Source organism: Macaca nemestrina, chromosome 1 (genome assembly GCF_043159975.1).
Source record: "Macaca nemestrina isolate mMacNem1 chromosome 1, mMacNem.hap1, whole genome shotgun sequence".
Lineage (NCBI taxonomy): Eukaryota > Metazoa > Chordata > Mammalia > Primates > Cercopithecidae > Macaca > Macaca nemestrina.
The window spans coordinates 18,228,292-18,250,186 of record NC_092125.1 but is presented as its reverse complement, the minus strand read 5'-3'; the positions used below and the strand labels follow the sequence as shown (position 1 = coordinate 18,250,186).

Sequence of the window (21,895 nt, the reverse complement as noted above, 5' to 3'; positions counted from 1 at the left end):
CCTCCCAAAGTGCTGGGATTACAAGTGTGAGCCACCTCTCCTGGCCTACTTTTTTTTTTTTTTTTTTTTTTTTTTTTTAAGGCCAAAAGTCACAATAGCTCTATTCATCAGGGCAATGCATGGGGTCAGGAAGCCAAGTTCTAGTTACAACTTTTCATTCTCAATAGATGTACATTATAATCACAACTTTTCCATCCCTTCATTCTAGGACTTTTCAAAAAGATCATAGGAAATTTACCTTAGTTATTGTCTAAGAAAGTAGCAACAGCATCTATACCCCAACAGCTTATAATGCCACTGTTCAAAACAACAATCCTTGAAGGACGAACGTTTTCTAGACCAACACACACACTGAAGTTAAGAGAGAATACTGTGCATCATGACATCCTCTGACACTATTTTTTTCTGCATTCCACAGAAAATATCAACAAATCTATACATACTTGTGCAATTCAAAATACCCATCTCCTTTGGTTAAGAAATATAATTTCTTTTAAAATATTATGTGAAGCTATCTTGTCTCCCCACTCTTCAGCCTCCCTCCTACCCCAACTGTTATTATTTTACTCACCTATACGCCTGCCCTAGACTTTTATATGCATCAATAAAATCAACTTTCTGCTTCAAAGCTTCTTTGAAGGATTCAATAGCTTCCTGTAAAAAGTGTACAGAAAATTATTTCATTTGCATAACTGTTAGAATTGAGTTTCACTTAAATCGTAAAAGGATTTAAATATATATCCTACATAGTCTGACAGATTTTCTTTTAAATAGGAGGACTTTAAAAAAAGACAGGCAGAAAATGCAATAAACTATAAGTCAGAAGGCTTTAATTTCAGTAAACAAATGCATTACTATGAAAAATACGAGCCTTAAATTTCTCCCCTTTACAATGGGAAATCAGCTTTCCATTTTACCTACTTTATTACTAGCTACTTCATTAAAACTTTGAATACTAATCATTTCACCTTCATATTATTAATATCATATCCTTAATTAATAAAGGCCCTAGGACCAAAAGCAAGCCTAACAGCTGTGTGAAATAATTTAAAACAATCATAACTGGCAACATTTAAAATTGAACCGAGAGACAAAAAAGAAAGCCCAATGTGAAACTGTTTATAAAACAAGCAAAAAGGCTCCTAGATTCACCATCTGAAGGATTCCCATGATCTACAAGGAAAAAGAAAAAGTAAAACAAAACAAAACAAAAACCTTAAGTTGCAGGTGTTTGGGGTGAGCTTCCATCTGCCTAATACCAAGTCTGAGGCTAAGACAGTGAGAACTGCTAAGCAGGCGCTGTGCTTTGGGAAGCTGTCCTTGGAAATGCATGGTATACTTGGCTACTGCCTAACTCCCTCTCCATCTATGAAAACTATTAATCAAATGAACCATTCTATTTAAGTAGAAACAACCTAGGCTTAAACCAATGTTAAATGTACTTTTCACTGTGACTCATACACTGCAATAAAAAAATTATGACTATATAGCTTACTAACATTTTTCCTAAGGAAAAGACATACTAAAGTTACCTGCTATAAGGCATCATGATCTCTAATAGCTTTAATGCAAAAGATTTGACTTTAGATAATTTTACACATGATTAGATAATTCATAGAAGAAAACTACTGAAGATGTCACATACCTTGCACATGGTAGGCACTCAATAAATATTTAATGATTTGGTAAGGCACACAAAATTGTTTTGCAAAAGCAGTACAATTCTAATTGCTTTCAAAAAGGCATTCATTCCCTGCACCTTGATTTTCTCTGAAAGGGAGACAGCAGGACAAGAGAGGCTGGTGTGCAAACTCTTCAAAGGCAACAATGGGATGACAATCTACTCATTAAGGACTCCTGCTGAATATCTACGGTTGGGTAGAGAGATGGGAATGGATAAACTTTAACATTTAAGAAATGTTAAAGATCACTTTTAGTTAGGCTTCTTGCCACAGTGTAACCTTGATCTTTTAAGAGTTTACCACTATATTCTTAATTCAGTAAACATGTATTGAGCGCCTACTATGTGCCAGAGACAGTGTGAGGTGCAGGGGAGGCAAGGATGAGCCAGTCATTATCTCTGTCCTCTAAGAATGGAGTCTAGTTAGAAAGCCAATTGTGTCACCAGGTTATTGGAATACAAATTAAGAGCTACAATAGAGATATAAGTAAGTTTCTGAGAATGAAGAGAAAGAAACCACTAACTGAGCCTGGGGTAACAGAACAGGCTTCAGGGAGGAAGTGACAATTGAGTTGGGTCTTGGGAGAATGAAAAGGAATTTGGTAAAGAAAGAGGGCATTTTGGAGAGGGGAAATAGTACTGTACAGTGGCATAGATCACTCAGAAATGGTGGAAAATTTAGTGAGGCAGGAGTGCAGGGTGCATGGTTGGGTACAGGGGAGAGGGAAAAGATGGGAGACCAGGCTAATGTGGAAAGCTGGGCCAGGAAAGGAAGGGCCTCCTGGGCCAAACTGTGCAGGCAGTGAGGACTAGGGGGCTTCACACAGGTGCATGACCTCAGGAAATGTACTTTTTAGAGAGGATTACTACTAGCAGCAACAAAGACAGACTAGGGAGGGAAGAGAATGGAGACAGGGAGCCAAATGAGGGAGTTGCTGCAGTAGTTGGAGCAAGAGATAATGAAAGCTCAAACTAAGAAACTGTCTCTGAGGAGAGAAAAGAAGGGTCAACCTCAGGAGACATTTTGAAAGGCAAACTACAACAGAGTTTGGTGGCTGCCTGGGTATGGGAGATGAGGGAGAAGAAAGGGTAGGAAGCTTTTAAGCTGAAGAGCTCGGGTGGGTGGCGAGAGCATTAACCAAGTAAGGAAGTACAGGAGAAAGGGCAGCTGCAGGTGGGGATGGGGTGGGGCAGGAGGGAATAACGAGCCCATCGGGGCGTGTTAAGTCTGGAGTGCTTGTGGACAGCTAGGTGGAGACGCCCAGGGGGCTGCCCACTCCACTTACAGCATGCTTGGACGCCACAGTTCTTCAAAGTCTGATTTCTCTTCAGCTTTTAAGAGTCTTTGGTTTCAGGGTTCCTGTCTAATCACTGCACAGCTCTCTACCTCATTCTGCCAAAGAGGGGACATAGTAGAATCAAGATTTTAAGGCGTTGGGAACAAAGAAACTACGTTTGAATGAATCAATCTCTAAGCACATGAACTGGCTCTGAATTAATTTGCTCGGCAAATGCCATCCCACCATTTTCAGTCCCCATCTTTCTTACTAGTTGACAGGCAACCACCACCCTAGGGCTGTTCCTTGTTAACTAAGAGAACACTCTCAGAAAACTCTCAAAGTGAAGGCTGATGGTGCTTGGGACACATGGTTTGTGAAATATCCTTATAACATAGATAAAACAATGGGATTCAATAGAAAAGCTTTTGTTGTTTCCCTAGGAAGATCCAAAATGCCTCATATAACCCCTGAATTGGATAGTCATAAAATTTGTAATATTGCCTAATATACTTCTAACGTATGACATCATATAGTAAATAAGCAATCACCCACTTAATTAATTTTTAAATTGCTGTTGGCCAAGAGAGACCACCTTTAGGATATAAAAATAGCTCAAACTTATTGGTCCATTTAATACTTGTCTCTAAGGTTAACAAGAGAAACAAAAAAATCTAAACAAAGTTCATTTATTAATTCAGCCATTTCACTATGAACTCAGTTTTCCAATCTGTGTAACAGGGACACCTTCCACTCCTCCTACACCTCATGGGGTTGCCGTTGGGATGAAGGAGACAGTAAGTAACCACTCTAACCTCCTCAGACAGCAGATCTATAAAAACGCAAAGCAAGAGTTCCCATCTATTATACTTGCTGATGCTGCGCTTATGAGCCTGGTGAAAAGGACAGAGCACCAAATAACTTGGTAGGACTAGTTTGCTGAGGGGCTTCTAACGCTCAAAATGAAAGCACTGTTTCTAGGTTCTTATCACGCAGATCTAAAGTAAATCAAAGTGAATTTCAGTTCTTGTGCTGAACTGTGGTTAGTTTCTCTTTTCTGAAAAATTCTCATTTTCAAATACCCCAAAGAGCCCCGTCCACGTTCCTAACCTGGCTCTACAGTAACAACATTAAAAGTGAAATCGTTTGCATTTGCTTACTTTTAAAAATATTTTCAACCTCTTAATATGAATAGTTTGGTATTTTTTTGTATTTGTAATCTTTTTCTCCTCCATGAGATATTTGAGTAGAGTACTGAGGTTCTGAATTTTTTAAATTTAAGGTGACTATCAGAGAAGATGAGAGGAACAGAGGGTAGATACAAAATAAACTGGACAAGTCTATCTGGCAGCTGCTCAAAGCATGTTTTAAGAAATTGCTCTCAAAGTCTATGGCTGCCAGTCTGAATCCTGAGCGGAGAGAGAGGTCTTTATTAGGAGCATCCTCCACATACTTCCAAAAGGAATGTGAGGTTTATGAAATAGAATCTGCAAAATTCCTTTGGTTTGGCTTTTAGTGGAATGGGAGTTTTCTTTTAGAATCTGTAAAATTTTTAATTTTCACAGATAAAATAATCTATAATAATTAATATTCGATTCCTGTTTAAAGCTTACAAAGTACTTTTCATATGGAGTATTTTATTGAATCCTCGTGATCACTCCAAGAGGCAGAAAGTAGAACTGTTTCCACTTTACAGACGTGGAAGGAGAAACTGATTGCCCATGGAGCCTGGAGCAAGAGCTCAAACCAAGACCTTTTAACACCAACTTCAGTGCTCTGTCCTTGAAATTCATTATTCCACTAATACGTATTGAGCACCTCCTATGTGACAGGCATTGTCCTTAACACTGAGGATTTGCAATGTGCAGCCTTTTCACAGGTAAACACTCTCCCCACAACCCAAATATATGTATGTCAGATCCTCAAACCACTTTCAATAATAAAATGTCTGTTCTTTCTGTCAGGATACACATCCCTGCCACACACTACTGAATTTCTTCACAGCCTTCAAAGTTCTCGTTAAGTACCACCTTCTGGGGCTCCTATCAGAACGAATCGCTTTTCAGTTGTGCAGGCTGACTCTATTTCGTTCTCAGGCCCATCTGTCTTCCATCAGGTAGCTTGGATGTGTCCTTTGTGAGAGCACCTACTATGTGGCAGGCTTTGAGTGGCACTAAGGAAGCCCAGGTGAGAGAGGCAGCTCCTCATCAGGTTTCAGGCCCCCGGCTTCTGGCACAAGCCTTCTCACGGTGGGTTCCCCGCACAGACTCAGAACATGGAACTGAGTGCCTGGGCAGGAGGAAAGGCCAGGCTACAGGCCACATTTCTGCCCAAACTTTCAGTCAGTTCAGATAGCTTTCTTGTTTCCCTCTACCTCCTCTGCCCAGCAGTCAGGCAGTCCTCAAGTGATACCAATACAGTCAATCTCAGAAGGGTCTCCCAACCTGTCCCTGTGGTCTCTCAAGGAGCTGGGTCAAGTTTCATGCCCACTGACCTAGACCCAAACAATGTCACCCGGTCAGTCCTTCTGTCCCCCATCTCCTCAGCCACCATGCTGTCAGAATCGACTTTCTAAATTACAGATTTGGTCTCAGTGCTGGAACCTATGCATTTTGGCAATCTAGAATTTATAGCTCCTCTGGCCTGCAAATTTGAGTCAAAATGCTTAGCACAGTACTCCAGGATAAGGACCTGCCCTCCACCAACCTTCCAGCTTCATCTCCCTTAAACCACACCCAACTACTTCCCACTCTGTGAACTGCCCATATTTCCATCTCCCCAAGTCTTCACCCACGCTTTCCTCTCTGCCTGATGGGCTTTTCTTCTCCCACTTCCACCCCCTAATCCTACTCAGTCTTCCAGCTCCAGGACAAAGTCCACCTGTTCTTTGGAACTTTCTCTAACTCTGCAGTTCCAGTGAATCTTTCTTATCTACATTTTCAAAGCACTTTGTTTATATTATGTTCTTGAGTATGTTTACCATATGATAAATTATATGTGGAAAAAGCTTTGCAAACTGTATCCTCTATAAAGGTAAAGTATCATTTCTCCCACTTATTAACCTTTGATCCTTTCTCTTTCTGTATCTCCCTCCAGGAACCCAGCAAAGAATAGAAGCTCAATAAATAATAAATATGCTGATTCAGACTACCTTCTACATCAGATCAGCTACCAAGCAAAAGAAATTCCTCCCACCCACAAAAGAGAAGCAGAGTCATCATATGGTACACATATGCACAACACTTTCACCTTCAGAAGTCCTCTGTGAAAGAAAGTTAAACCTTTGTATAGCATAGCTATAGGCTGGTTTTTGTTCAGTTCTAAGGACTGCTGAAAGTCTTCATGGGCTGTTGCATAGTCCTACAAAAAGGAGAGTGGGGGGAAAAATAAAATAGTATTTATTAGATATGTGAACATTTCCTAATTTTTGACTGGTAGAGAAAAAATATCTCAATTTATCCTCTGCCCTTTTTGGCTTCAAAGGAAACATTTTTTGATACTATATATTGGTTAAATGCTTATGCTACTCATTCAAATAGTTGGGAGCTTTTTAAGAAAAGCAATTGTGAGAAAAACTCACAAAGGTTTAATTAAGCACTCTGTCTTAACTACAAAAAAATTTATCTCAAATAGTATTATAGTAATAATCTGTTAGAGAGATTTCTGGTACTAGCATTTTATCATACTGGATAGTTCCAAAATAATTGTGCCACAGATTAACATTAAAATGTGTTATGCTGAGACTCTTTTAATATATTTTCTTTGGCACAGAAAATTGTTATTTAAAGTACTATAAGCCACAGAAATAATTGTGGCAATCATAAATGTCACTCTGATGATAAAAGACAACCTTGTTAGGCTTGGGTCACTTACATAGAGAAGCTATAGTCTGGAAAGCCATGCTAGTTCAGGGTATGTTTCTTGGGTTGTGAAACCCAAAGAAATTCAAATTGTACCTCTAAGTTTAATAATCACATTGACAACATGCACACCTGCTTCTCTATGATGACATTTGCAAGAAAGATTGACATACAATCCACAAACTAAATTTATCTTTCTCTTTTTTTAATGCCAGTCCAGAATTAGTTATTGCTGACAGCTCAAACAAGAAAATGTTTTTAGTATTTAATGTTCTCCACCGGGTTTAATTTCAGCTACAGAAAATGCTTTCATAATTCTTTACTTTTATTTATTTATTTATTTATTTTTTTGAGACGGAGTCTCACTCTGTCGCCCAGGCGGGAGTGCAGTGGCAGGATCTTTGCTCACTGCAAGCTCCGCCTCCCGGGTTCACACCATTCTCCTGCCTCAGCCTCCCGAGTAGCTGGGACTACAGGTGCCCGCCACCTCGCCCGGCTAATTTTTTTGCATTTTTAATAGAGTCTAGGTTTCACTATGTTAGCCAGGATGGTCTCGATCTCCTGACCTCCCGATCTTCCTGCCTCGGCCTCCCAAAGTGCTGGAATTACAGGTGTAAGCCACCGCGCCCAGCCTATAACTCTTATGACACAGATATATTACTAAACAGCCAAAGCCCAAATCTATCAAAGAGTCACTTTCTGAGGTCAAGGGAAAAATGAAATTTTCATCATCATAAAAAGAAATACTTCAAGACAAAAACAAGTCACCTCTGATATGAAGTACAAGGTTCCCCGATGTCTGTACAGCCGTGCTGAAGGCTGCAGTTGGATAGCTTTAGTGAGGTCATTCACTGCTTCATTAATTCGTCCCAGAGGGGACAGAATCTAGAAATCCCAAACATGTAATCAGGAAAAATACCAATGACCAACCCTAAAATCCCAATGTTTTTGACTCTTCAATTCCACTTCACCCTACTCCACTCACAAAATTACTCTCAGCAGGCTGCAATCCTTGATCCCATATACTATGTGGTGGTGTTCAAAGTCAACCACCTGAGGTGCCACTAATCTTTGTCCAGTCAAGCAGGAGGCTGATGAACTATGACTGCAGCAACTGCCTTGTCACTATTTCACATTCTGGGTTGTACCAGATGTTACTTTTCTTACAATGTGATTTTTTTTTCTTGACTTTACCTTTTAAATCAAAATTTGGCATATATACACAAAGATGTCAAAATTAACCTGAAAGATAACTTTGAACCATTAAAATAGACAAATTATTGGACACAGATTAGAGTCCTCCATGGACTTTAGCTCTGTCCTCTATGGTAAGAAGAGCTGAATGACAACTCTAAGATTCCAGATGCTCTTTAAGCCCTTTTGTGTAACAACTTTTAACTCATGAGTCATGATCTGCAGAGTAGGAGGAAAAATATCTGCAAGCCTGTTTGGAAAAGCTCTTTTGAGCCAGCAATCAGTTGTATTCAGGCAACATGAAAATACAGAAGACAGTTCAGAATGCAAAAGTAAACCAAAAAGACATAAGAAAATCCAAAGTGGGTATCAGTGTTCATGCAATCAAGCCCCAGCACTTTATCCTGAATAAACGTCCTTAAATTAGGGTTTATTTTGTTGTTGTTTTAGAGACAGGGTCTCACTCTGTCACCCAAGCTGGAATGTAGTGGAACAATCACAGCTCACTGTAACCTCGGACTCCTGGACTCATGCAATCCTCCTACCTCAGCCTCTTGAGTAGTTTAGGCTACAGGGTCATGCCATCATGCCCTGCTAACTTATTTTTTAAAATTGGTTTGCAGAGGTAGGGGTCTCACTACATTGACCAGGCTCGTCTTAAACTCTTGGCCTTGAGCAATCCTCCTGTGTTGGCCTGCCAAAATTTTGGGATTACAGGCATAAACCACTACGCCCAGCCTATTCTATCCTTATTAGACAGGTTATTTCTACCAAATTTTATAATTTCCTACTCTAAAATCAGCGAGAGAGAGGATTCGGGCAGGTCTATCACCAGTAGTAAGCATGATAGCTCAGAAAGAGGAAAGAAATTGAATATAAGCCTGAGAATTCAAAAAGCACAGTGGGCTGGGGTTGTATTTTGGAAGGAAAATCATCCCTCCTGAGTTTATCAACCCCTAGGTACATAACTGAATTATCATATCCCAGCACAACAATCAATATGCATAAGAATGAGTAACTTTAAAAAGTTAACTTATGTTCATCAAATATAGAATATTTCAGAAAGCATGAAAGTGAAAGATTTCTCATAAAATGACTTCTGACATATATAAATGGTATGTTATAATTTAGCTGGAAAATTCAGTATGTAGTAACATTATTGCCCAATAATGCCAGAAAAAGAGAATATTATTATACATAAGACAATTAAAAAGTATTTTTCTAATTACCCATTCCATTCTGATAAACAGTAGCTTTTTACTAGATATGCGAATTGTAAAGACCTGTTAAATAATTCTTACCTAAATATACTTAATTTAATTCATGATTTACCAGATTTTAACACAAACCAGAGTAATATAGGGGAAAAAGCATCAGTCCCCTCTCCCAGAAGCAGATGATCACCAAAGTTGTCACCAAATTAGCCACTAAACACCAACTAAATACCAGCAAGTCTCAAGCAGTGATAAACTATAGTCACTTAACCCTTAGGGTTACAATTCAAAATAGGTAAGATGTAAGAAATGAAATCATTCATTAAGAAAGATTTTATTCAAAAAGCCAAATCCCCAACAAAACAAAAATTCACTTTAAGAGACTGAACTGTAAGACACAATAATCTTGAGAACAAAAATATCATAAATACAGTTTTTAAATTCTTACACCCTTAGCACTTCCTTTACTAGTTTTCTCTCCCAAAAGAGAAAAAGTAATTTTTTCTTTAGTTCAACCATGAGATCATATCAGATGATTAAAAGTTGTTTTATTCAGACTAAATACAGTAACACATATCAAGCCTAGATAGCTTATTATTTTCAGAAAGTAAAATAAACACATTTCACTTAAAAACATAAAACAGAATGCCTTTGTACAGACTCTCTTCCCTGCACTGAACACTCTCCTCCATCTTGTCCCCATCACACCATGGGATTGCATCAGCTCCAGCCTCGCTTCCTCTGATGGCCTCAGCAAACACTCCTAACATTCCCCTTCTTCTCTTCTCAAAGAAGCACCTCCTGTGTCTACTTGAGCCAGTCCTACATGGCATCTTCACCACGTGTTATCTGTCTCTATGTCAAGTTCCATTAAGATGTGGCTGTAATCATCCACTTGATCTATGTGTCCACGCAGCTAGGTCTATCTCATAAGAATTACAGGTAAGTGCTTACACACATACACATCAGCAGAATGAACACTTCCAAGGGCTGTGAATTCTAGTTTGACAAACAGTCATATCAAGTTTCGCTAGAGTAGGTCACATATACAGTAAATATGTGTTATGTTTTTCAATGAATATCTATAGAAGTAGTATACATCATAACCACATATTTTCATACTAAATATTACTCTTCTGTGTTAGTTCAGGAATATCACTCGGTCCATAGTTTTCTAGTAATTTCAACCATGCTTAAAGGCATTAAGTACCTACATAGAAAAACATAAGAGTTTTAAGGGAGCATTAAAATTTACAAGTAATAAAATGATAGGAAAAATATTGAGATTCAACTATTCCAATAACGACAGAGGGAAAAAGAAAACCACACTCACTTCTGCTCGCTGCTCAAATACCTCTGGACGATCTGGTTCCAAGGTAATTACTCGGCTCAGTTCGAACAGAGCAAGCTCAGCATTCTTAATGTCCTTGAAAAGGCATTAGCTTAGTATGAGACATACTGTTACTCAAAACCAGGCTCAAAAGATTTTCTGAGAAAACTAATAATTTAGTAATGATAATGGTTTAAAAATAAATATGAACTTCACTTCTATGTAAGAGATGTGCCATGTCAAATCAGTCATGATATTACAATTATTTAACTCACTCAAGTCTATCTACTTACTCACAACAATAACATGTTAGACCCGGCTACCTATCACAAGTTCCCCAGATGGCAGGATATTATCTAAACTTAATCTACTTAAACATGGAATCAACGAATCTCAATGGATGAGTATGTGGATACCAGCACGTGAAATGATGCTGACCAGTGGCAATGGGGGAACAGAAATGGGTCAAGATAGTATCTATCAAAAACATAAGCCTATAAATCTATATCTTAAGAAGTTTAGGTAAATTCTCTTTAACATTTGCATGTTACTTTTACATTAAAAATGCATGTGTAACTTTTTATTAAATATACACGCAAATTTAATCTCAAGATGTACAATTTTAAAAGATGTGAATTAGGAAGAGGCAGCTCTGAACTTTACTAGTGCAACTTCAACCTGGTCATTTATTGATGCTCTGAGTAAAATATCGTTTCCTTCCTAAGCACTTCCATCATTCCCAATTCTGAATTCATTCTCAGTCCTCTATGTCTCAGAAGTATACAGATACACAAAGTTTCTCCAGTGGGCCAGCACAAGGTTAGTACAATATTAATTGTAATATGTTATAAATTGTAATAAAATAAAAATGTTAAACATTTAATATTTTTAATGTAAAAGTTGCAAAAGTGGTATTGCTCTCTCAAAGCACAATTTCACACAAATATTTTTAGTATACAATAAGACAATAGAAAAAGTTTGCATATAATGTCCTAGACTAAAAATTTGGAAAACTGAACTTACACCATTTCGTGATTTACTATATAATTTCAGGAGTCTTCATTTTTATACCGTAGTACCTTTGCTTGTGTAAAATATGATTATTATAGTCCTCCTCCAGCCTTCCTCAAAGAAATAAGGGGAATAATTTGATTACAGCTACAAATATATTATACCTATGTGCAAAAAGTATAAAATATAACAAATAAAAATAAATTTTACACACTTTAAAAAAACCTTTTGTTCTTTCATCAACCTTTAATAATTGTGAAAGGAACTCAAACTCTAAGTCCTAGTTCACTATTGATGCCCAGTCTCCACTTGGACCATTGAATATCTCTTAGGAATGCAAGCAGGTTCTCATGCTTTTCTTAGTCTATCCAGTTTATCAAAGTTTACTTCAGAAGATCTGGGTGGAAATCCCCAGTCCACCACTTACTAGCTGCCATTTTCTCATCTGTGAACTGGAACGATAGATACCACTCCACATGCCATCAAGGGTCAATGAACAGTAGCAGTTCTAGCAAAACCCTGGTCTGTGTCAGATCATGTAGGCGCTATGGCAATCGTAACTATTACATACTCACATGTAGTCCCTTCTTTCCATAGGCTATCCCTCGGCCATAAATTGCACTAACCAGATCAGGCTCCTCCTAGTCAGACCAAAACAGAAACACGTCAAAAACCATAAACAAAACAAAACAAAAAATCAGTTTCTGCTTAAAGCACGTTAATGCCACAAGTGACAGCTCTACTTCTTTATGCTACCACCACTCATAAGTCAATATGCAGTCTCCAACCTGAAAAGTCTATATTCTTAAAGCTCATTTAAATGAAATGTGATAAAAGTTTCATGTTGAAAGAAATAATAAAGAGAGGAGAAGGGAACCAACATTACAGAGCAATATGCTGGTTTCTTTCACAGAGTCATCCTATTTAAAATGCAATCCTCTCAACAACTCTGGCAGCATCAGCAATCATGTCTTACAGAGAAGAAGGCGGCTCAGAGGGGTAAAGAGATGTGAGCAAAGGATTGGGTAATGCCTGTAACTAGTGTGTTTCCTTTCATATATCCATGAAATAACCTGAAGAGGAAAGAACCACTCAGTGCCAATACAATGACGAACTAGAAATGAGGCTGCGCTGAAATCTGCTGGAAATTAATCCAACCCTTCATACTAATGGGTCGAAATAAAAAACCAGACTCTTTTTGTAGCCTGCTCTCATGCTTTCTCTGGTTATTCTGCAATCCAGATTGCAGAATAGGTGGAAGAAACACCTATTAGGACCAAGGACAAAACATCTGTTGATCCCGGCCATTGAGTCCTTCCTTACATACAGGTTAGCTGGTGAGTGAATGAAATTGCCTCTCATCTACATTTAGCCTCTACAATTTTTACTTCTCTGAATGGTTTGCTATACAGTTAAGAAAGAAGAATAAACAGCCACCTCTGGCTATAAGGTCCTGGGTGGAAGTATTGCACTGCTAAGGGATTTCATAGAACAGCACTGGATTCTCCAGAAAGAAACTTTGCAAAAACTTGATAGATTAATCTATTGTTCAGTTTCATATCTGAGCTAGGGTATCTGCCAGTATTGTAGAAAATGAACACATCCACTTCAATGATGAGTAAATGGGAAAAAATAAAGGAGAAGATAACACTCATTTAAATTTTCTTAAAAGCTACTCAATAGAATGAGATGCATCTATATCCAGTGGTAAACCGGCATATCACTAGCCACAACCCAGACAGCAGATTGGACTACATGGTGTATGAAAAATTGGAAAATTTAAACTAAACAATTTTAGGTTTCTAGCTTATCTTAGAACATCAAAAGATTCAACAAACATAGGCCCACATGTTGGCATTCTCACACAGCAATAAATACTTGACTAGAGCTAAGCACTGGCTGTCTCTTTAGATGAGAGGTACAAGTCCATCAGTTCACCACAGGGCCTACCCATCGCAGCCACACTGTGCCAACTCTCTTTGCTCATGTTACCTCCCTGGCCCCTATAAAGTTCTGGATTTATAGGTTATAACTTATATGTAACTGGCATAGAGGTCGCCATGCTATTTGCTAAGTGGGGCGGGGAACAGTACATGTTATAGACCTACAGAAAGATGGTATTTACATTTCATAAATCATACTTATACATGATTGTATGAGCCATTATGTGCACAGAAAGAAACTCTCCAAAATGCTACCAGGAATTTCCTCTGGGGAGTGAGATTACTAGATATATTCCCATTGCACTTAATACATTGTTATATTCCTGTTAATTGTTTAAAACAGACATGCTCATTTATAACCAGAAAAAAATATGTTTTAAGTAATACATGTTTCACTGTAAAAATTTCAGAAAATGAAGAAAAGTACCAAGCAGAAAGTAAAGGAGCCCTATAAGCCTGCCCCCCAGAGATAAGAACTTTAAACGCTGAAATATTTTTCCTGGCTTAAAGGAAGGCAGAATAAGTTGTTTGGATGGAGAAAGGATACAGGTGTCAGGGGGAAAAGGGGAGCAGGATAAAAGGGAACCTATTGAGGAATTAAAAGTAATACTGGCTTCATGCTTTTCTGTAGCAAAAAAAGCCAGAAGACAGAACAGTCAATGGTTGAACAGAACCCTGGCCAGGCTGGTGTGGGAGTCAGTGAGCCCAGGGAGCTCATCCTCTAGAGCAGGGGTGTCCAATCTTTTAGCTTCCCTGGGCCACAATGGAAGAAGAACTGTCTTAGGTCACACATAAAATACTTTAACACTAATGATAGCTAATGAGTTAAAAAAAAAAAAAAGATCTCATAATGTTTTAAGAAACTTTACAAAGCTGTGTTGAGCCACGTTCAAAGCCATCCTGGGCTGCATCTGGCCCATGGGTTGGACAAGCTTGCTTAAGGTAACATCGATCTCCAGGAAGAACCAAACCTATGCTCAGATTTGTTATGGTTCAAAATATATTATCTGAGCTGCTTTTCTCCTAACTGAGAAAAAACTTTACTCCAGATGACCAAGAGGTGAAACAGAAAAATATGTAAATAAGCAGTTATTCTACTAATACAACTGGCATCCCCGCACACCCATGGCCGGGGCTGGTGCTCTGGTATCCTCCTGCTCTTCAGCTCACACACCCCTCACTAAATCCTGGCCATCTCACCTCCTGAACAGATCAGCATCCACCCGCCCACTCCATCAGCCACTACCCTATTCTAAGCCTTCTTCTCTCACCTAGGATATTGTGATCACCTTACCTGTTCTCATTTCTTCCCATCTATTCTCCAGATACACACCAAGAGTTATCTAACACTAAGGTCTCATCATATCACTTCCGTAATTGAAATTATTCAGTGACTCCCCAACACCTAATACTGTGACATTCAAACTTTTTCAACTCCAAATCACTGAAATACATTTTACATTACAACCCAGTACACACATACACATGTGCACGATATATACACACACGTATTAGAAAACAGTTTCACTAGGTTACACCTAGGACTTACTGTACACTATGGAATCTGATATTCTCTAGTCCAGCATATTTCACTTAAAAAAAAAAAGTGTTAATCTTAACTTGTCAATTAATTTCAGGACCCACTAAAGGGCAGCAACCCACAAAAAAAAAAAAAAAAAAAAAGTAACATCTAAATGGCTCTGCAGAAAATATTAATCATTTTCCTGCCTTACTGTTAAGCCTCATCTCCTTCCTCTTTTTTTTTTTCTTTTTTTTTTCATAAAGACAGGGTCTCACTCTGTCACCCATGCTAGAGTGCCGTGGTGCAAGCCTAATTCACTACAGCCTCAAACTCCTGGGCTCAGGTGATGCTCCCACCTCAGGCTATTTTAGAATTTTTTTGTAGAGATGGAGGTCTCACTTTGTTGCCCAGGCTGGTCTCAAACTCCCGGGCTCAAGCGATCCTCCTGCTTCAACCTCCCAACATGCTGGGGTTACAGGCATGAGCCACCACACCCAGCTTCATTTCATACCCCAGAAATCAGAACTATTTAATAATTCCCTACATACAAGATGCTTTCCCAAATGCAGTGCATTTGCAAATGCTATCCCCTCTGTCTGAAACACTCACCCATTGCCTTGGTCCCCATGAAATTCCTTTCATCCCTTAAGTCTAAGCTCAAACACCACCTGTGGATTCCTTGCAGACTCCCCTAGAAAATAAATATGCTCCTTCTCCTTTATCCCACTGTACACTGTATGGATGTCAGCCACTCATTCCACGATTATTTACTAAGGGCCTACTGTTAGCTATCTCAGGTTCCATGCACTAGGAATACCACACAAAGCCATGCTATTCTTGCCACCTACTAGGAATAGCAAGCAAAAACCAACACAGAAGACAAGAGATTCACCTACCAGATCAAAGTCAGCTCTGTTAAGCCTGTTCTTCCCAAAGGGGAAGCAAGCAGGACAACATGGCTAATAATAGTGGGGTGCAGTCAATGGAAAACAAGAACCCGATCCAGGATAACAGGAAGGCAAAGCTCTATGACAGATATACCACAGTGATTAATGTATGGTGGGCCTCCAGCTCTTGCAGTTAGAACATTTTTGTAGCAATAAAAATTTTAAACTTAATAACAAAAAAGAAACAAACCAAAAAAAACCCAGTCATTCAAGTTTGCAACAACTGAAATATCCGAACACTGACAACTTCCTAAAGGTAGCCATCATCATCTTGACTGCAGGATTGGATGTGTGCCCCACAACAGAGCCCCTCGCATGGGCCTCCCCTCAAGTCACCCCATGGTCTCATCATTACTACAGCACTGAATTGATTACTGTGCTTATCTGTAAAGTATTTAGGTTTTCTGTATTCAATTTATTCTTTCTGTTTATTTATTTATTATTTATTTATTTATTTTTGAGACGGAGTCTTACTCTGTGGCCCAGTGCAGTGGCGCGATCTCGGCTCACTGCAAGCTCTGCCTTCCGGGTTCACACTGTTCTCCCGCTTCAGCCTCCCGAGTAGCTGGGACTACAGGCGCCCGCCACCACGCCTGGCTAGTTTTGTTTCGGTATTTTTAGTAGAAATGGGGTTTCACCGTGTTAGCCAGGATGGTCTTGATCTCCTGACCTCATGATCCACCCGCTTCGTCCTCCCAAAGAGATGAGATTACAGGCCTGAGCCACCGCGCCCGGCCCAATTTATTCTTTCTTTTTAGAATTTTTTCCTAACAGTCAAGAAGGACATATACTTACTGTGGCTGTTATATCTACAGTCCAGTATCAAGCGTTCCTAAATTTAAGTAACAGATTTTATTACTTTTAATAGTTGATACTTTATTTATTATTTTTTCTATCATTAGCTAAAAAGCCAAAAACTTTTCTTTATGGAATGCCATAGTAAATTTCTGGGTTTTTCCAAATAAAAACCAATGTTTATTTCTAAAAACAAATTAGGCTCTGAAGAGCAATTTTTCAAAATATTTTTATAATATTTATACTTTATAAAGTTTTCAGAAACTTTTTCAAAAGTTTCTTTAAAAAGTTTCTATACTCTTAAACTTAAAAAGAGTGAAATGAAAATGAATACTTCATTCTTCCAATTTTACTTTATGCAACTGCAAAATCATGGTATAACAGTTGCCTAAATGGTGTTGTGTCTACTTAGATGTCTCAATTCTCAAAAAAAAAGTCTAATATATTATTCTCATTTTATTACTTATATAGTGACTTTAAATTTTACAGTATTTACCACTATAAGGCTGGCTTTTTATTAAAACTGGAAAGTCACTGGATCTAAAAACAAACAAGTCGAAACAGTCAGTAGATAAGCAATGTAAAGAGGATTAGATTTCACCTAAGTGATGAACACATGTATCTGCATAAAGGATGTTATTAAAAATTCTGTGCAGAGGAATGTTTTCAATTTTGTATGCTAATGTAAAATAAGAAATAATGTTCTTTTACAAGTTCAGTTCCACTGGAATCAGATCAAAATCAGATGAGCTCAAGATCACACAATGAAGCAAAGGCCAAATTGCCTCATAAAATTGTTGAAGCATTTATGTTATACCCATCCCTGCATGGGGACCAAAGCAACACAGAAATCAGGAAAAAGTTCTACTTTTCAACTCAAGAACACTATTATTGATGCATTGACACACGTGGAAGTGACTTCAGGGCATTGGCATAGAGGCAACACTAACTCATAAGCTTTAAAAATCAAGAGTTTCCAATGCAGACCGACATCTATTAAACCCTGTCATTGTGCTCAGTTAGAAACCTTGATACTTCTGTAAAGGAAAATCAAACCACAGGGAATACACATTCCAATAAACACTTTGAAACACCGAGGATTATGGAAATATTTCCCAGGTTTGTCACCTGCTGGTGAAACCAAGACAACAGGAAAGGTATAAGAGCTTTATATCAAAAAGTCATTCTGGAGTTAAAGTACCCTTTATATGTAGATTTGAAATTCATATTAAATGAGCTTATCAAAATAGCAATTCTAATAAAATCCAAGCCCCCGAGTCCCCATTTGTTGCCTGATTCTATAAACAGAATCATATTCCATGCTCTGCTGCTTCATACTGGAGTTCATGAGCTGTCTCATTAAAAAAAAAAAAAAAATTTTGCCAAGAGTTAATGAACTCAAAAAAAACAAAAAATCTGTGCATGAATAGCTACCACTTTGTAGATCTGTTAAAAGTCATCTACTGGCTTAAAAATACTGCATTTTTGCATATCTAGAAGGTCCTGCAAGGAACAGGTAAAAATGTATTAGCATATACAGAGAAAAATGGTTCTCAAGTGATATTTAGTTCAGGAACAACCTGAAGAATGAAAAGTAGTACAGCAACATCTGTATATACTTGAAGAAAAGCTTTATCACTATTCTGAAATATTGGATATGAAAAAGTATGATTGAGATAAAAATGTATTTCATACTGCAAGAAATTTTATCACTACGTTTGCCAACAAAAGAAAAAACAAACAAAACAAAAAAGAAAAGAGTAATTAGATTTAGAGAATAATCATATGTGTAATATATAATTTAAAGAGACTGATTTATGCAAATTATGATTCATGATGAAAAAAGGAGTTTCAGTCAATTGGAGAAGCAGCAAGAACTATTCTTTGGACATTTGCTACCACCTACTTTTATAGTGTCTTGATGACACTAGCTATCGAGAATTTGATGAAATCAACAGAAAACTCAAACAGAGACTGTGTGCATCACTTTCAAACATAAACTCGAATATAGAAAAGTTTTGTCCAGAAAAGTAGGATCAAGTTTCTTATTAAAATTTTTGAAAACAATGTTAGCATTTAACATCGAATCTTGGTATTTCCTTTCTTTTTTTCAGAGACAGGTTCTTGCTCTCTAGCTGGAGTGTAGAATCTTCGAATTTTCTATTTCTTATCAGTCATAAAATATAAAGAAAATGTGACAGATTTTCACAAAGCTTTATCTGGATGCCTCCAAATTATTCTTGCTTACCCATGTGCCATGCAAATATTATTTCCACATGTGCCATGATGTGGAAAGAGCTGGGAAGCACTGAGGTAAAGGGTAAGGGAAGAGAAATCACCGAGAAAAGCACCAGCAGGAAAGCCAAGGGCATTCTTGCTGCTATATAAAAATATGTTATACATGACCACCCAGTTCATTCTTCTGCATTTGAACTTTCCACTGCCTTCATCCCTGCCCCATCGATAGTCTGAAATGCCAGTAAAGCAGTCCAACCTTATAATCCACACATTCTCAAAGAGAGATTTCCCAGCTGAAAGCAACCCATTGTATCACAGATTGATGAAAATGCGGTATCACATTTCAATACATTATCTTCTTTGCACCAAGAGAAAAATGCTAATATACTTTCTGAACATAACTGCAAGAGAAATGTCTTACAACTATAAATGGACAAAACAAAGGCATATTATAGAGCCATTAAAAATAAGATTGTAGAAAAATACTGAAAAACATTTATAGCATAGAATTAAGTGAAAAAGTAATACAAAACAGTACATACATTCAGATTATAAAACAACTGCATACCTTGAAAAGGCATAAATAAAAAATTTAAACATGTTAAAGTGGCAGAATTCGAAAATTTTTTATTATTTAAAATATTTTCTTTAACAGTATTATATTGTCTTCAACCACAATGGTAATAACATTTTCAAAAAGTTGAATAAAATAATACATCTGCAAATTCCTATTTTCTGCTGGATTCTACACTCCAGCCTGGTTGCCTTAAATTAACTGATATTTGCTCCTATAAATGCATCAAAACCTCCCTTTCAAACCAGGATCAAGTGTTAACTGTGTAAAAGTGTTTGCTTACCTTTTATAACATTGCCAATACTTAATAGAAATGTGATTTTTAAAACTATCTACAATCTACCCTTTGTACTTTAAATTCCACTGAAGAATAGTGTTCCACATGACCACCCAAATACACTGCTCCTTGGATCCAAAGACCTCAAAGTAATAACTAAAAATATCTCATCAATTGTTTGAGAATGAAGATGTTATCAATATAATTAACCTTACTTTTAAAGAGAAAACAAAAGCAGAGCTAACATTTCAAAGTGGATCATTTAAATTAAGTCTGCCTGCTAGACTGTAAGGTATTTGTTGGCACTTGCTATGGTTAACACAGATGAATATACCAGAACAGTACTTTGACTAGCCAAAATTTACTAAGCATTTACTATGTGCCAGGCACTAGGTACTAAGTACTTTAATAGGATATTTCATTTAAACGAAAAAAGAATTTTTTTGGAGGTAGTTATTATTATCTCCATAACTCAGGAGTTTAAATAACTTGGTAGCAGGAAGCACAGTGGATTAGAATTAAGGCATCTCTAGCTCTAAAATCCACGTCATCTTCACTGTACTTTACTGGAAAGACACATCAACAATCAATAAATGGTTAGGCACCAACAGTGCATACAGTTAAATAATGATACAAGATATAAGGCCAATGATGTTGGGCAGCTACCAGCCTTCTCTGCAACTCTTACACATGTAGTGCTTGCATGTTTTATCTTAACTAGACTTTAGCACAGCCACCAATCAGTAAAGACCCAATACTTCATTAAGGAGTCTCATAATTATACTTTAAGGTGAGAAACATATGTATGAGTAGAAATTAAGTTAATCATGAAGATCAACTCCTGTGTGAAAATAAGTTGGAATTTCAAGAATTTCCAGTGTCCATATCTCATGGGAGATACTGTGGTAGAGAGGAAAGTGAACTGATGCTAATGTTTTTTTAAAGCTTGCATTTGAATCCCATCTCTGCAACTTGATGGTCGGGAGACTATGAGTAAATTGCTTGACCTGATTAGATTCCCTTTTTCTCATTTAAAATGAAGTTTTATTTAAAATCTTTCAAAGATTAAATGAAAGCATGTCACAAGGCCTGGCACCAAGAAAGTGCTCAGTCCATACCAATTTCTTTCGCTTTCTTGTATAATTTAAAAACACGTTGTATTACAGCACTTCAGCTGTGCATTAGTCCATATTTTGGCATGACCATAAACTCGAAATTCCATAAATAAGAAGAAAAATTACCTGAAGCATTGTTGAAAAATGCCGTATTGCTTCATCATAGAGACCACTGCCAATCAAGACGTAAGCAATAGCTATGAAACAAAATACAAAAATATTAAAGGAAAGAATAAAGTAGCTCAAACTAGAATCAATAACTAACTTCTTTGGTAAATCTCCAAAGGCAGCTCCAAGCACTGGAAGCAGTGAAAGAAAACCTAGAAGTTAATAAGGTGTCACTGAATTCTTCCACTTTCACCACTCTGCACTTGCTAATCAGCCTTCCAATTCCATTTAGATTTAAATTGTTAAAGTCATCTATAAAATATCTGCCTACAAGAGATACTTATCTTTTTCTAAGCCCATCATTCATTTTCAGATCCCAAATAACCTTTGTGATGTCTCCTAGCTATCACAAAAGCTAGTAATAAGCCTAAATAATGTCCACATAACATGGCAATGTGATTTTTACTGTGAATGTTATGAGAAATACCCAAACAGCATCACAAATTTCAATTCCTGAAAGTGCTAAATTTACTGCCAATTACCTAGTAAGAACAAAAACAGGGACTCAAATATGTTAACATAATGCTTAACTGTGGATAATACAAACCACCATAATGCAATGACAGTCTTTTTCCTACTTCTTCCATTCAAAATATAGTGAAAACGCTACTTAAAGTATACACTAAAGATGAATCATTTTGTATCACATTGTTTAGGAGAGTGGTATTTTGAAATTAGAGCCAGGACAATCTCTGAAAACACAGCAATATTCTGACTAAATTCTGCCACCCATCCAAAAAACAATCTTT

The 21,895-nt window shown here is 37.4% G+C and overlaps 1 protein-coding gene across 8 annotated transcripts in view; it reads right to left on the bottom strand.

The window, feature by feature from the left end:
- The window catches only part of LOC105499159 (tetratricopeptide repeat domain 13), a 102,140-nt gene that overhangs the window by 54,735 nt on the left and 25,510 nt on the right, over positions 1 to 21,895 (bottom strand). For 4 of the 8 annotated variants that reach the window (XR_011610519.1, XM_011771639.2, XM_011771640.2 and 1 more), the window contains exons 4-9: positions 21,105 to 21,175; positions 12,143 to 12,208; positions 10,560 to 10,652; positions 7,587 to 7,703; positions 6,208 to 6,318; positions 572 to 654 (exon numbers count right to left, since the gene is read on the bottom strand). Coding sequence is in view for 7 of the 8 variants with exons in the window: in XM_011771639.2 (XP_011769941.1) it covers positions 572 to 654; positions 6,208 to 6,318; positions 7,587 to 7,703; positions 10,560 to 10,652; positions 12,143 to 12,208; positions 21,105 to 21,175 (541 nt within the window). In the remaining variant the exon portion in view is untranslated. The remainder of the gene's footprint in view (positions 1 to 571; positions 655 to 6,207; positions 6,319 to 7,586; positions 7,704 to 10,559; positions 10,653 to 12,142; positions 12,209 to 21,104; positions 21,176 to 21,895) is intronic. The other 4 variants (XM_011771643.2, XM_011771644.2, XM_011771645.2 and 1 more) reach the window with 2 other exon arrangements.